Source organism: Haliotis rufescens, unplaced genomic scaffold (genome assembly GCF_023055435.1).
Source record: "Haliotis rufescens isolate VD_foot unplaced genomic scaffold, xgHalRufe1.0.p SCAF_16, whole genome shotgun sequence".
NCBI classification, from domain to species: Eukaryota; Metazoa; Mollusca; class Gastropoda; order Lepetellida; family Haliotidae; genus Haliotis; species Haliotis rufescens.
This window is the reverse complement of record NW_025963846.1, coordinates 4,876,514-4,893,495: the sequence shown is the minus strand read 5'-3', so window position 1 is coordinate 4,893,495 and position 16,982 is coordinate 4,876,514. Positions and strand designations below refer to the sequence as shown.

Sequence of the window (16,982 nt, the reverse complement as noted above, 5' to 3'; positions counted from 1 at the left end):
TTTTGTTTTGTTTTATGTATGATTTCATGTCGATGAAAGTATTTTTGTTAGTCTTAATTGAATTTTATTTCTTTTACATAGTTTTCAGTAGTGCTAGATACCGGCTATAAACGTTAACTTTGTCATATTTTCACGACAGTTTTAAAAAATGAGCCACAGATAAATGCTTGTCTAATCACGCCAATGTGCCGCCAGGCATTTATCAACCGACTAAAGGATTGTACTCTAGGCTATATATGTGACGCCCACATCTGTTGCGCGCCTGAAACGACAACGAGAGCTTGAAAGCGGAATGAGAAAATCAATACACAGCTATATGCAACATACTTCTCTTCATGCTACGTGTTAATACACAACCTTTAACCTCCGGGTTTTAGCTAGTCCAGTCTGTCATGACTCTGTCACGGGACCTAGTCACACAACGCACCCTGTCGTGAGGATGGAAACAGGTGATAACACTGCCCCTGTTGATAATGGACGAAAAGGGAGTGAGACAGGGCGGAGTGCTAACCCCAGGTTTGTTTATGTATTATCAATATTCGCGACGCTCGGCGGCTTTCTGTTCGGCTACGACACAGGGATCGTTTCCGGGTCTATGCTCTTAATTAGGCCATATTTCAAGCTAGATACAATATGGACGGAGGTGATAGTAAGTGGGACGGTTGCTTCGGCGGCCGTCTTTTCCGTGTGCGGTGGATACCTGGCAGATTATGTTGGGAGAAGGAGAACTATCATGGCGGCTAGTGTGGTGTTCACTATCGGCGCTGTGGTCATGGGTGCCGCTCCAGACAAGGAGGTTCTGCTGGTTGGGAGAATCATCATAGGAATCGGCATAGGTATGTTCTGTAGTTCACCAAAACAAAATAATTTTGTTAGATTTATGTATCGATGAATCTATTTTTGTTTTAGCATATATTTTTTACATATTTCTGAATAGTACTAAGAAAGAGAGCTCATGTCTGGTGGTTATACACCACTGTCATGGCGTGGGGAGAGGACGTGGGGGAACTGTGATTTTGTCTAGAGATTATATATATATATTTCCAGCTACAGCTGCAAAACCAGAATTTTCGTGCACAATGTATTTGTCTATAAAGTCCCACCCCATCCCCAGAATATGAAACGGTCGGTTCCTCAAAATGCTACATAGCTCAATGAAATAAACAAGTTCTGGTGAATATAACTATATAAAAGACTAAAAAACAGCAACTTTGTATACAGTTCGTCGCCTTTATTTCTGTATCTAACCATGTGGAACAACATATCTATAACCATGATCGCTCGGCCATGTTCGTTCACGTATAGAATGTATAGCATGTCTGCTTGTCAGGGTTTGCTTCGGTGACAGTCCCCGTGTACGTGGCGGAAGTGGCGCCTAGCAACATCCGGGGAACGCTGGTGACCTTGAACCAGCTCTTCATAACCATCGGCATCCTCGTCTCCTCCATCATCGCCGGTGCCTTGAGCGACCTCCCAGACACAGGATGGAGGTGATTATTCTCTTGAGCAAATACAGGATAGAAATTTTAATATAAGATCTTAAAACAACCCTTGTCTTGTTTGTTGTCTCTTTCAATCTTGTTATACAGTAAACTACGGTTATAACGAACTCAAAGGGACTACTATTTTTAGTTCGTTATGACCGTAGTTCGTTATAAGCATATATACAGCATAACTGCAGCAAATAGTCGGGACTAAAAAGTAAGTTCGTTATATCCGTCAGTTCGTTATAAGCGTGTTCGTTATGACCGTAGTTTACTGTATATGAACAGTTGGATAATTGGAAAATGCGCTGCATACATTCTTAATATGATGGTACCTTTGCTTGACCCAGACATTTTTTTCTCCCGTCATCAGTTACAGTGTCCAATTTATCTTCGAGTAGAAACATCATTGTTGACGCTGTATAATATTTATACTAATGAGGCTGTGACGCGCCCATGTTAAATGCTGTTGACGCTGTGACACGCCCTGTAGCAATGCTGTTGACGCTTTGATGACTTGCAGCAAGGCTGTTGATGCTTGTGACGCCCATGTAGCAACACTGTTGTTGACGTTTTGTTGCCCAGCAACAATGGTGTTGACGCTGTGACGCCCTGTAACAATGTTGTAACACTATGACGCCGTGTTGTTAATGCTGTGACGCCCTGTAACAATGTTGAAACACTATGACGCCGTGTTTTTAATGCTATGACGCCCTGTAACAATGCTGTAACACTATGACGCCGTGTTGTTAATGCTGTGACGCCCTGTAACAATCTTGTAACACTATGACGCCGTGTTGTTAATGCTATGACGCCCTGTAACAATGTTGTAACACTATGACGCCGTGTTTTTAATGCTATGACGCCCTGTAGCAATGCTGTAACACTATGACGCCGTGTTGTTAATGCTGTGACGCCCTGTAACAATGTTGTAACACTATCGCGCCGTGTTGTTAATGCTATGACGCCCTGTAACAATGTTGTAACACTATGACGCCGTGTTTTTAATGCTATGAAGCCCTGTAACAATGCTGTAACACTATGACGCCGTGTTTTTAATGCTATGGCGCCCTGTAGCAATGCTGTAACACTATGACGCCGTGTTTTTAATGCTATGACGCCCTGTAGCAATGCCGTTGAACCTGAACTTTACTTCCGCGTCAAACATGTGCAGATTAAACCAGGGAATGCGGAAAGGGTTGTTCAAGTTTGAATGCGGAATATTAAATCTTTATCTATACAAATAGTGTCATGTAGTTAGATAAGCAACGAGGAAGGAGATGTTTAACAAGAATAATAAAAATATTTTGCGCCAGGCATATCAAATTGTGATATAATTATCATAATGCATAATTCATGCAACATGCAGAGTGGAATTATGGAAACAGCGTGTGGTACAATGTAGTTGTTATCCATTGTTAGCTACAGTCTGGGATAAGTCCTGGATGCCATTGGCTTTCTCAGTGATAAACAACATACAATGGTCAAAACACCCGTTGCAAACTATCTAAAGTAAGCAACCCCAGGTTTTTCGTGAACTGAAGTTGTCCGCGTGAAATCGCCCTCGATTAGCTATAACAATATGTCATAACAATGCACTATAGCCATGTGATATAACATGGTACTTAAAAATCATGTGCTAGAACCAGGCTTTATAACGAGATGTGTTTCCGTGTTCGTCAAGGTACATGCTGGGTCTTGCTGCTGTCCCCGGTATTGTGCAGTTTGTGGGATTCCTCTTCCTCCCGGAGAGCCCACGCTGGATGATTGATTCAGGGCACGTGGAAAAGGCTCGAAAGATTCTGGTGCAGGTTCGCGGAACGCCAGATGTCGAGGAAGAAATGACGGCCATTAAACAGAAACTGGAGGAGTCCAAGAAAACCTCTTCAATCAGTGAGAACTCATACATTATCAAGATTGATACAAAGGACGACAAAGACGGCCTGTCAATAAACCAGCATCTTGCCGAGGCAAGGGCGTTAACTGACTATAAAAGTCCAGTTTCCACCCTTGCCGAACTAGGCTGGAATTTGCAGGCTCGAACGTAGCCCCACCAGTGGCTATTACGAGTTATGTCCCTTCTATGTCCCTCCTATTGACCAATCAGATTCCATCTCTCATATCACTTGCATTTCCTTCAAACAAAATGGTGGCGCCCAGTCAAGATGGTCTGATCGATAATCAAGATCTCTATTGTAATAAAACAGGTCCTACCCCGCGAAGTGCATCAAATAACTTGAGCACAAAAACATTGTCATTGACGGGACACATGCTTTTCAAATCCTGCAGTCGACCGAAATCTGCATGTTGAAATCCATGTTGTTCAAGAACCGGATGTCTATACGATTTTGATATACTATGCAATGACTCGTTAGTCCAGCCAAAGTGTAACTCCGGAATTCCAGCCAATTTCGGCAAGGGTGGAAACTAGACTTTTATAGTCAGTTAACTCCCTTGTCTTGGGAAGATGATAAACCAGATACATTGGAATGACGTAAAACAGGAGTCAGAGCATTAACATGTTTCAAAAGTACAGTAATTACTTCAACTATACCATCACATAACAATTATCCTCAATATAAGTGTTGTCCATGACGTTAGTGATTTTTAATGTTACGTCAGCGGGTGTCACTGTTACGTCAAATGGTTTTAATGTTACGTCAAGTGATTGTAATGTCACGTCAAATGCTTTAAATGTTACGTCAAGTGCTCTGAATATTACGTCAAGTGGTTTTAATGTTACGTCAAGTGCTTTAAGTTACATCATTGGAATAATCGGTTTTACCAAATTTAGGTACCTTTGTTTTCTTTTTAAAATGACTTGCACCCTGGATTATATGTTCAATAACCCATAATATAGATAACAGCTATTTTTTGCGCTCTTGGATAAATGTTGCCAAATGCTTTGGTTAAGTACACATGTACACTCTTTGATTGCTTGTTTTTTCAAAAAGTCTGCTTAAAGAATGACTTGGCTGTAACAAATTGGCAGTTCCAACAAATATGATTGACAATGTTCAAACAGATCTGAGTTTCTTTGCGTATATCAAGCAGTTAATACCCAAAATAACAAAGAGACAATGCCTTAGCTTGACACGCGGCTGGACATATACACCTGGACTTGGTCCAAGGCCATTGTTAATTTTGACACTTCACACTTCAACTGAAACAGGATTTTGATGAAAAAGGTATATACTGATCTTCGAGGGGCAATTAGGTAAATCAACCGAGTGAATGTGGAAGCCTAGGTCTAGAAGCAAAAAAAGCGTTTGAATCGTTGCGACATTCATCTCGGCCTATGATGGTTATGACGGCGGTCTGTATAATTGAGTCTCGACCAGACAATCCAGTGATATGATATCATGGGCATCGATTTACGCAATTGACATACCATGACATGCATCAACCAAGTCAGCGAGCCTGACCACCCGTTAGTCGCAACAAGCATTGGTTGCTGAAGAGCTTTTCTAACCCGGGTGTTCACGGGTCTCTTGGACTATGATAAATTGTAGGGTAAGATCGGTCGTAACGCCGCGAACGTTTTGTAGATCGGCACCCTAGTTGTTATATGCAGGGTAATGTTGTCCCACCCATGTTTCAGATGACGGGTTTATACTGACCCGGGTGCTGACAACCTCTCACGTCAGGCGGAGTTTGTTTGTTGGTGCCGGCCTCCAGTTCTTCCAACAAGTCTGCGGCATCAACACTGTTATGTAAGTATAGGCGTAGCTTGTACACAACGGAAGCTTCATCCGGGACAGTACATTGTTTAATCAGGGTAATTCCTAATCAGGATTTCGACAGATTGACATACAGTAAACTACGGTTATAACGAACTCAAAGAGACCACTAGTTTTAGTTCGTTATAACCGCAGTTCGTTATAAGCATATATATATATATATAGCATGTATACAGCAAATGGCCGGGGGAAAACAGTTAGTTATATCCGTCTTTTCGTTATAAGCGTGTTCGTTATAAACGTAGTTTACTGTACCATCAAATATTTAGGTGGTGGTGGATAGGGTGAGGTGTGTATGTGTATTGGGGGATGGGGATGGTGGTTGGGGGTGGGACTTGGGGTGTGTGTGTGGCAGCACTAGACACACTGGGTGTCCTTAAAACATTGTTTTGTGAAAAAGAGCAAACATTGTTCAGCCCCTCGTTTCGAAGACAGAATTGTATGTATGTAACAACCCTGTGTCAACGACCGATCTTCAGTCATCCATTCATATTATTTTTACCGCCTTTCACGCCCAATGTGATGTGTTTCGGCTGATTATGGAGGCTGGTGATTCTCTGGCGTTGACGTTATGAAGTGATGTAACTAACGAGGAACATCACTCAGTATGGGAAAACTCTTCGTCTTGACATTGCTTTCGTCCTTTGTTCGTCGTAATCGCCGTTAACCTTTTCTAAAACTGGTCTGTTTTGAATAATTATTTGATTATGATTTTATGCATCGTGGGAAGGAAATCAACGAAACAAAACCTATTCATGCGTGTTATATAATGCATTACTCAGCACAGAATAATATAAAACAGATGTAATCATCACTGGTTTGTCGCTATTTACAGCTACTACAGTGCGACTATCATGAGGATGGCCGGCATCTCCGTGCAGCACGCTATCTGGCTGGTTGTGGCACCCAACGCAGTTAACTTCCTGGCCTCATTCATCGGCATGTACCTGGTGGACAGGCTGGGCAGGAAGGTGTTGCTCCTCTGTAGCTTCGTGGGTACGTAGACGTGTTGTCTGGGGTGGGGACGGATGGGATGGATGACTGAGGGGGTGGGGGACTGATGGGATGGATGACTGAGGGGGTGGAGCACAGAGGGGTGAGGACAGATGGGAGGGATGGCTCAGGAGGCGGAAAACAGAGGGGTGGCAGACAGATTGGATGGATGACTGAGGGGGTGGAGCACAGAGGGGTGAGGACAGATTGGATGGATGACTGAGGGGGTGGAGCACAGAGGGGTGAGGACAGATGGGATGGATGACTGAGGGGGAGGAGCACAGAGGGGTGAGGACAGATAGGAGGGATGACTGAGGGGGAGGAGCACAGAGGGGTGAGGACAGATGGGATGGATGACTGAGGGGGTGGGTGACGGATGGGATGGATGACTGAGGGGTGGGGGACTGATGGGATGGATGACTGAGGGGGTGGAGCACAGAGGGGTGAGGACAGATGGGATGGATGACTGAGGGGGTGGAGCACAGAGGGGTGAGGACAGATGGGATGGATGACTGAGGGGGTGGGGGACTGATGGGATGGATGACTGAGGGGGAGGAGCACAGAGGGGTGAGGACAGATGGGATGGATGACTGAGGGGGTGGGTGACGGATGGGATGGATGACTGAGGGGTGGGGGACTGATGGGATGGATGACTGAGGGGGTGGAGCACAGAGGGGTGAGGACAGATGGGATGGATGACTGAGGGGGTGGAGCACAGAGGGGTGAGGACAGATGGGATGGATGACTGAGGGGGTGGGGGACTGATGGGATGGATGACTGAGGGGGAGGAGCACAGAGGGGTGGGGGACAGATGGGGTGCAGTACAGAGAGGATGGAGCACAGATGGGGTTGAGCATAGAGATGGTGGAGCATGTATAGATTAACATGTTTATAAACTCGCTTATCTCGAAGGAAATGGATAATACAGATATATATCATGATACACATTCTTGCATCTTATCCAGGTGTGTTCTTCTCCCTTGGTGTCCTGGCTACCGGCTTTCAGCTTTCCTCCATTAATGCCCCACCAATCAACGTCACGGAGACATTCAACAATGAGACCTATACCGGTGCTTGTAACAAACTGTACAGGTAACCTCCACTTAACTCACCTGTGTAACACTGTATCGTCATCAGTACAAGTATATCGATGTCGAGCTAGAATTTGTCCTTGGACAGCTGAACACCATATATGCCGTTGAGAACACCGCCAGTCGTCCACAGTCACAAGATGTACAATAGTAGAGATGCCTTCAAGGCCCATGTTTTGCAATTTTCGACTGTTTTTGCGCAGTATGTTTTCAAGTAGACGACCCTCTGGTTTAAATATTTATCGCTTATTTTCCGTCATGATAATTATTGCTGAAATAATTGAAGAATCGGTGTTACAAACTGAAACAATTATATATTAACCCAGAAATCTGAACGAAGGATTTCGCGTGAAACCAACAAACAACCAACAAATGGTATAAAATCAACAATTATGATACAAAATTGACTAGGTTTACAAATCAATACAAGTTACTGCCCAGCAATGTGAAAACTACACAGATGAAATGTGAGATGACAGGCAGGCGTAACTTAGTCTAACGAGCTTCCAGCACTTTCCACACAGTGCTTGACCAGTCACCAGAAAATCACAGAATATTCCACGTTTCTATAACGCTTGACATCCGCCCATGCTATTGCGGAAGTTTTCAGATAATTCGAGCCATTCGTGACTAATATAACTCGTCTTATTCCGGGACAAGCGTCTTGCAGGTTACGGAAAGTGTCGACGAATGAATCCGAGTATCTAAAGATAATATCCACACAACTGCTTACTTTGAATAGTACTATATTCCTGACAACTAATCAATGTCCAAATACAGTGCAATGAACTTCTACTGAATATCAACAGAAACAATGTAATACAGTTACAATCATTGTTTAACAATAAATTACACTGCCATAGAACACATAGCTCACCCTCTGTGTCAGATGTGAACACATGGCGTCCATGTAACACTATATTGCTTCGCCACAGGTCTCTATAAACTTACGGTACATATTTGATATATTTTCACGTGATAGGCACATGAGTCGAAGAACCCACAATTAAGGGCAGTTCTATTTCATGTCCTCAGCAACTGCGATGAGTGCACCACCAACACCGACTGCGGCTTCTGCTACGACGTCACCACAGATGGGTCATGTCTCCCTGTAGATACTAACGACGAAGGTCGCTCATTGGTTGGCCGCTGTAATGCCAGTGACGAACCAGGGTCCGCCTTCATGTTCGCCTACGGGTATTGTCCAAACAACTACTCATGGATGCCTGTTCTCGGGATGGTGCTGTTTGTGTTCTCATTTGCACCAGGTGAGGCCAAAAGTGTATTTGCAAACATTTGACTTCCTGACACACAGCGCAATCATATCACTACCTGAAGTGTAAGTGTATCTCGCACAATTATGATAATATAGAGCAAGACTCCGTGCTACGCATGCTCAAAGTATGTCGTTATTATCAGGTCAATGTGCATGTGCACTAATTCTCAACTTCCTTGGGATAACACAACCCATGATGAATTGAGGTGTCAGACATTTTACATGAACATTTTGAATTTTCCTTATAGTAATTGATTAGCATGTAAATTTACTGTTGGTTTGTAAAAAAATGTACTTGAGGACCATCCACCGTTACAGAAATGACAATGTTGTTAGCATGTGCTTATGTTGCTAAGGTCTTGGCCCAATACCGTGGACCGTAAACTCGGAGATTTATCCCCTGTGGGCACGTGGCACGTGCACGGCCCTAGCAGGTGCAACAAACTGGACATTCAACCTGCTCATCTCCCTCACGTTCTTGACCCTTACAGAGACCATTACCAAATATGGTGAGTCGCATGTGCATTACCATATATAGTCAAATAAGACGACCTCCATGTAGAGTATGACATCGTGTGTACGTCTAAGGTTAATGTGACCAGACCGTAACGGTAATAGGACGTTGCCCCTTTTGGCAACGCCTCCCTGCTTGCTGACTAGAACATCTGCAGTTTGAACCAGTCGAGGGATTAACTGATTGGGTGACTTGTCAGCTTATCGCCGGGGGAAAGAGAGACGCCAGTCGTAGATCATTACCAATTTGGTTCAATCTACGAACACGGAAAAAAAGCTAAAAGACTCAACTTGAAATAACCTAATCTGATATAAACAGAGGTTCCAACCTGTTATCATGTTATCCTGGTGTGGTAAAGGGAAGTAACTCTACACAGAGAATTGCGGCGCTCCTTGTGCCTCCTCATATGATAAGGCACTGAGTTCATAGTGACCACGAAAAGGCGGACGTCACGTGTTTATTGTCTCAATTTACCCATGCTAGCTCACACGCGCACATTCTACATTCAGTCTTTCCGACATTTCGATCTGTCGGTAGTGCCAATCACCGGCTCATATTCGTCATATGTCAGCTCTCTATGCACAGAAGGCCTCAGTACGGTTCTAGTAGTTTGGGAGGTTCATTATGATGACCTTGTGCTCATGTGGTTGCACATGATTCTATAGGGCCGTTAAGATTTCAATAGGATGTCCTTGAGAATAACAACCTCTGTCATGAAGAATTAAGCTTCTTGTTTACATGTTGTTGTTTTTTGTTGTTTAACGCCGCACACAGCAATATTCCAGCTATATGACGGCGGTCTGTAAATAATCGAATCTGGACCAGACAATCCAGTGGTTGACATCATGAGCATCAATCCACGCAATTTGGATACGATGACATCCATCAACCAAGTCAGCGAGCCTGACCACCTGATCCCGTTAGTCGCCTCTTCCAACAAGCATAATCGCCTTTTACGGTGTTTAACATTAATATATAAATATCTTTTTAAAACATATTTAAAAAGTGTATGTGCATCAATGACGTGATTAGATTAAAACAAGAGCTAGAACTACAAATGCAATCATAGTTTAAAGCTTTCGATTTATTTGTTTACGTTTTCAATAACACTTGTTTACTTTGCTTATAGGAACCTTCTGGCTGTATGCTGGCATGTGCGTGGTCGGGTTTGTCTTCGTTTTAATATTCCTCCCAGAGACTAAGGACAAAAGTCTTGAAGAAGTGGAACAGTTATTTATGACTTCCGGATCACGTGAGGAGAAGATTCACTTCCTGCACGCAGACGCACTGAGCAAGCAATACACTCCCGGCACGGCAGATACAGAAACCACGTTAGGTTCGGATGCTTGACAAAACTAGTTCTATTGTTGTTGCATGTTACTTTTACCGCTGAACCCATCATTATCAATGTCTGTGATAAGCAAAGTTATGACCACATATTTTTATAGATATCAATAGTTATATCTATATTTATATATCATATTATATATAATATGTATACACGTATGGTTGTTGCAATTCTGACACGCAGAGAAACGTTGTTGATTGGAATCAATGTGGAATTGTTTTGTTCCGACTGCAGTCATGTGTATCACAACCAGGGCATCGAGACCTGTGAAGATCAGGGGTAAAACAGGTCTTCAGCAACCAATGCTTGTCGTAAAAGGCGACTATGCTTGTCGTAAGAGGCGACTAACGGGATCGGGTGGTCAGACTCGTTGACTTGGTTGATGCATGTCATCGTATCCCAATTCCCTTGATCGATCTCACGATGTCAATCACTTGATTGTCTGGTCCAGACTCGATTATTTACAGAACGCCGACATATAGCTGGAATATTGCTGAATGCGGCGTTAAACAAGAAACAAACAAACACCCTGTGCCAGAAATGAGTGTTATGCTGGAACAAGTGCATCACCTTGTCTGAACCAGAGCATCACTGGGATCGGAACAACTCGAATTGGATTTTAAAGTATAATTTGTTTAAAACAAAACACACTCTCGAACAAATGATCAATTTCTTGTATGATTATGCTTGATGATGTATGTTGACAATCAAACATGAGATTTATTTTAAAGATTTCATAGAGTGCAGCCTCAAATAATACTCAAGTGTCCCTACTATTTTCCAAGCCTCCATTTGGCTATTTAATTACAGTAATCACAGATCATTGAGAGTCGAATGCACTTGACAATGCTCTCGCTAAATTACAGCTGATACAGCCGACAGCTGATACAGCCATTCATTACTATTGTCATATGAATACAAGCCTACATATGGCGGAGTTGTTCATGACGTAACGATAAACGTGGACATCATAGAAAACACATATCAAATGCTGCCACTACCAGCTGACGTTCTTGCCACGCCCACCATTACTTGGTTTGTTTACTGTTTGAGAAAACCCGTTTCGTGGTTCATGAACAATGTTGTTAAATTTTCGAGGTGATATCAAAACGTTTTTAGCCTGGCACATCTAGGTTATTGGTATGCTTAAGGAAAGAATGTTGATAAACAATTAATGCAACGACAACATTTCAGTATTATTCATGCCAAGTTCAAAACGTCTTGATTCAAACCTCAATGTCATTTAGCAGTTCGTTATTGAGAAATATTTGTATAGGTTTTTTTATATATATATTTATGTGTATCTTTTAGTTCCAACAATGACAACAGCAACACACATTAAAATGCATTTAATTTCATTATATCAATTGGATAGAACTCAGTAACACGTACTGGTATATAATGATACAATATGGTACATATAGCTACATAGACACATAGTAATACTTCATGGCCCCTAGTATTACATAGTGGTAATTATACTTTACATAAATACATCATGGTGCACAGAATACACAGTCATGTATAATGGTAATTTTAATCTACATAAATATATCATGGTACATGGAATACAAAATGGTAATTATACTTTACATATATACATCAAGGTGCATGGTACGTAGAATACATAATGGTAACTATACACGGTACTTTACACAAATACATCATGGTACATGATACAGGGAATACAAAATGGTAATTATACTTTACATAAATGCATAATGGTACTTATAAATACAAAGTGGTACATAAACATAATATTACATAATGCTAAATAGTAATGCATAATGGTACATAGAAATAGATATGTGCAAAACGATGCTCATGGTGTCAATCCCTGGATTGTCTGGTCCAGACTCGAGTATTCACAGATTGCTGTCATATAGCTGGATTTTTTTTCTGAGTACGGCTTGAAATAACACAGACAGATACAGTGGTACACAGTAATGCATAATACTACATGATACACAGAAATACGCATGTAAACACACTCGCACATTATTGACCTCACATGTAAACACACTCGCACGTTATTGACCTCACATGTAAACACACTCGCTCGCACGTACTGTCCCAGCCATGGCCACACGCACTACTACAGGTATGTGGGTTAACGTTGCAGCAGCCACGTGGTTGATCCTCACCTCGCCCTCAGTGTTGTCTCTTCCCCACAGCGTCCATGGTGGACACCTCACTCACTCACTCACTCACCTCGTCCCCTATGCGTCTTTTCAAAGACTTGCAGCGGTAGAAACTAACACTTTTAGTCCACTAGTCCTTATAATGATAACATAGAGGAAAACCCTTATTAAAAAGGGCAAATTTCTACAAGTCCTTGTGATACCTTAACCATTGGGCAGTTTGGCTAGGACGACAGGACTAGTGCCAATTTCTAACGCTGACATGTCGGCTCAGTTTACTGTCAGTGTACTGTGTCTAAGTGGGGTGTTCATGTTAAACTGCGGCATGGTATCTCAGTGAGCTAGCACCATAAAACCGGCAGTAGTCCGGATTTGCACAAGCAGCCACACACACACAAACACACACACACACACACACACACATGCATGTCGCTGCATAAGTGCAGTAATCTTGAACGCGACGTTGTACCCCATTACACCTGACCATCATATAACTGAAATACTGCCCACACACTCACTAACAGAACACCCTACGTCACAATCAGTAGACTCTGGAGACGAGGTTTCTTTCAACCGACATTGTTACTCTGTCAAAGCATGAATAAACTGTATGAAACGTTAACATGCGTTGTGATGTATTGAAAGAAGATTGTGTAAAGCGCACCTGCCGAACACCAGCATTCAAGTTAAGTTAAGTCAGCAAGATATACTCTTAAATTACTCTTAAATGCTAGAATGGCATTGGACGTACATCTACTTTCTCACTCTATCATCGAATCGGTACGGTCCACACGCGACACGATAGATAAGGCAGGTAACTCTAACAGTCTTGAAGTGATTTTGCGACATACAATTGGTCTACTTGGGGTTTAAGATCGATCTGTAAGGGATAACAGTGAAGACTGCAAATAATATGTATTCTAGTCGACTACATAAGACAGCAGACAAGATAACGGTGCCAGTAAATGAAAATCGAGGACGGGTAATTTGCGATCGCAAGAATCACGGGAATGGGTCGAGGGGTTGGTGTAGGTTTATCGAAATACGAGCCCTGGAGATACAGAGTATGGCTGTACACATATGCATGCCGCACGGACAACACAAGGCTCCGGCCCAGTGACGATCATAACACCACTGCCACAGGCTAATTTGCATATCACGGACTTTTCTCTTGTTTGTAAACAAACGTGCTAATTCTGAAATCAGTGCAGTCCAGCCGAGTGACCATATCGCTAGATCTCTACAGTGCTTCGAAGACAGAACGTGGAGCCGCATAACCAAAGTAAACAAGTGAGTGGGTGAGTGAGTATGGGTTTACGCCGCTTTTAGCAATATTCCAGCAATATCACGGCGGGGGACACCAGAAATGGGCTTCACACATTGTACCCATGTCGGGAATCGAACCCGGGTCTTCGGCGTGACGAGCGAACGCTTTAACCACTAGGCTACCCGACCGCCCCAAAGTAAACAAGGGTAAATACTCAAATGGAAATAGTCGTTCGCGTTCTGGATATTTTCTATGACATATGTTTATTTAAATGTGTAGACTCGTCAAAAGTGAAACAGATGAAAAACATATACAATATATCAAATGGGCTGTGTATGATGTGACGAATCGTCACATGTCGCAGGCCTGTGGCAGAGATACTATGCAGGCCCCTAGGAACTCTGGGTAGGAGAGTGGGGCGACCCGTTCATCATACTCGGTCCTGATTGGCCTGCTATGTCACGTGACTATAATTCACGGATATCGCTATGTTTAAAGTGACCACATCATAATGTTTACCAACCCATGCTTGCCGTAAAAGGCGACTACGCTTGTCGTAAGAGGCGACTAACGGGATCGGGTGGTCAGGCTCGCTGACTTGGTTGATGCCAATTGTGTAGATCGATGCTCATGATTTCAGTGATCCAGACTCGATTATTTACAGACCGCCGTCATAAAGCTGGAATATTGCTGAGTGCGGCGTAAAACAGCATGAAACAAACAAATATTATGTTTACATCTCACATTCATTCTTAGTAACCCGCGTGATCTTGCTGGAATATTAGTAAACAAATCTCACACTTCCGTGAGTTGTCGTGAATCAGATATACAATGACAGTGTCATCCAAGCCACCATCTTTACCAGCATCCAGCGAGTGAGCATGGTTTTACGCCGCTTTCAGCAATATTCCAGCAATATTACGGCGGGGGACACCAGAAATGGGCTTCACACATTGTACCCATGTCTTCGGCGTGGTTAAAGTGTTCGCTCGTCATGCCGAAGACCCAGGTTGGATTCCCGACATAGGTACAATGTGTGAAGCCCATTTCTAGTGTCCCCCGCCGTGATATTGCTGGAATATTGCTGAAAGCGGCGTAAAACAATACTCACTCACTCACTCATATGTGGAAGCACGGTGTCGTCTAAAAACGTATTGAAAAGAAACAAAATAATAGATTCATAACCTATCCATGTTCAACCCAGACATTTGCCGTCAAATTATTCCCCAACTACGTAGAAATGTGTATTACCCACATGTGGACATGCTAATTGGGAGACAACACCTGCTGTGTTTTGACATTTGAGGCCGTCTAACTGTAGATAAGATCACTTTTATGTTAATTTTGAACAGAGCGCTTTAGATTCCTCCTTTCATAGTAACAAATGCGTGTTTTGAAGAAGTGACCGGGAAAACATCCTGCAAACACAAAGTCGCAGAACCCCAATCCTAGATTATCAATTGGTTGGTCCCTAACCACCTGTTTTGATCCACGCGCCTTTTACATGCCTCGCCCTTTAAGGCAGAACTTCACCTGATGAAAAGTCGGTATAAGAAAGATATTAAACTTTTTCAACAAATAGAGAAACGTCAACGTGTTTGGGATAACATCTTTATTTCCGTTATCCGTAGTTCAAGCCAAACAGATTACAGAAACAGAGATCAATGACAAAATGATCTTCAGATTTAACATATTTATCGATTTGCGTTCGCAAGGTTTGATTATAAATCATGAAGTACATTAGAAACATACAGACAGAAAATACGAGGGGTGATTGGTATGGTCTCAGACTCACATAAAAACACTTGACCAAAATACATCAAAATGATCTATTTTCCAACATTATCCCCATCCCCAATGAAACACGTTTGCCAACAGTGTTTGGCCAGTTTTGTTTTTCTCCCGACTATCCAAAAACTTCTCTACGGATGCTATGACGTCATTGTTGATGTCAAAATGGGTTCCAGCAAGAGCTTTCTTCATTATTTTGGGAACAGCTGGAAGAATAAGATTGGTGCTTCAGGAATATCCGTGGATTGTATCCATGACAATGACTGATTTGTGCACTGGCACATTGACCAAATGAAAGTAGACACCTTCTCTCCCCCCCCCCCCCCCCCCCCTCACCCTGTAATTGCTTCAATATATCTGGCCCTTTGGAAGATCATCCATCGTAATGACACCATCGTCATCCCAGGAAATTGAGTTCATTAACTTTCCAGCCGATGGAACAGTCTTTGCCTTCTTCGGTGGTGGTGATGTCAATGTTTCCACTGTTTTGGTTGTTGTTTGGACTCGGACTGGAAGTGTTGAACCCAGTTTCATCCATTTGTCACAAATCGTTGCAAGAACCTTTCTAGATCAGCTGCAAACAGAGCTAGATTATATTGAGATGTAGTGCCTGGTGAGTGTTTGATCAGTGACTTTGAAACCCAACTAGCTGATATTTTCTTCATTGCCAAAGTTTCCGTGATAATGGAATGAACTGAGTCTCTCTCCTGGTAATTGCCTACTAAACAAGCCTGTCGGACATCGCCATATTGTGGATTCTCTGGATAATTTCTGATGTTGTTGACGTGACAAGTTTTTCGTGACGGGGGTCGTCACGCCTAAGCTCTGCTGTCCATCTCTTAACGGTGGCATAGGAGGTGAGTAGAGGTGAAATGGGGTTGGCGTCGCGATACCATGCCGCAGTTTAACATGAATACCACACTTAGACACAGTATACTGACTCCCTGCCGACCAGTCCTTGTTTTAGCCCCTTAATGCCGAGCGCCAGACTAGCTGACGACAAGTACCACCTTTTAACGTCTTTTGGTATGTAGCGGCCGGGTATCGAAACCCGGATCTTACGTTCTCCTGGCGGAGGCTCCATCACGTAGGAAGGGGGATCCTTCCCTGGTGTTGTGGTCACATATTCATGGATCGCGTTCCGCACAAATCTCATTAAAATCAGATCTTAGTTCTCGCTAAACAAAGATCTGAGGACATCCCATTACGGGTCACGTCAGACCGACCTTGCGCGAACTTTGACCGACCAATGGAATGACCAATCAGAAGTCAGCTTTCTTGTGCTTTACGGCACTAATTTCAAATTGGCGACTACGCTTCGAAACATATTTTGACAA

The 16,982-nt window shown here is 42.9% G+C and overlaps 1 protein-coding gene and 1 long non-coding RNA gene across 2 annotated transcripts; one reads left to right on the top strand and one right to left on the bottom strand.

Annotated features, from left to right (window-relative positions):
• The first annotated feature begins 117 nt into the window (after positions 1–117).
• On the top strand, positions 118–10,808 carry LOC124144244 (proton myo-inositol cotransporter-like). Its single transcript, XM_046513561.2, has 9 exons — positions 118–836; positions 1,331–1,490; positions 3,169–3,377; positions 5,086–5,197; positions 6,060–6,220; positions 7,183–7,309; positions 8,344–8,576; positions 8,941–9,093; positions 10,228–10,808. The coding sequence occupies exons 1-9, from the start codon at positions 440–442 to the stop codon at positions 10,446–10,448; spliced, it is 1,773 nt and encodes a 590-aa protein (XP_046369517.1). The 5' UTR covers positions 118–439; the 3' UTR covers positions 10,449–10,808.
• A 1,547-nt stretch (positions 10,809–12,355) lies between these two features.
• On the bottom strand, positions 12,356–12,810 carry LOC124144246. Its single transcript, XR_006862391.1, has 2 exons — positions 12,485–12,810; positions 12,356–12,452 (listed from the first exon to the last, which is right to left on the bottom strand). It is a non-coding gene; the product is annotated as an uncharacterized LOC124144246 (long non-coding RNA).
• Between the last annotated feature and the right edge of the window lie 4,172 nt (positions 12,811–16,982).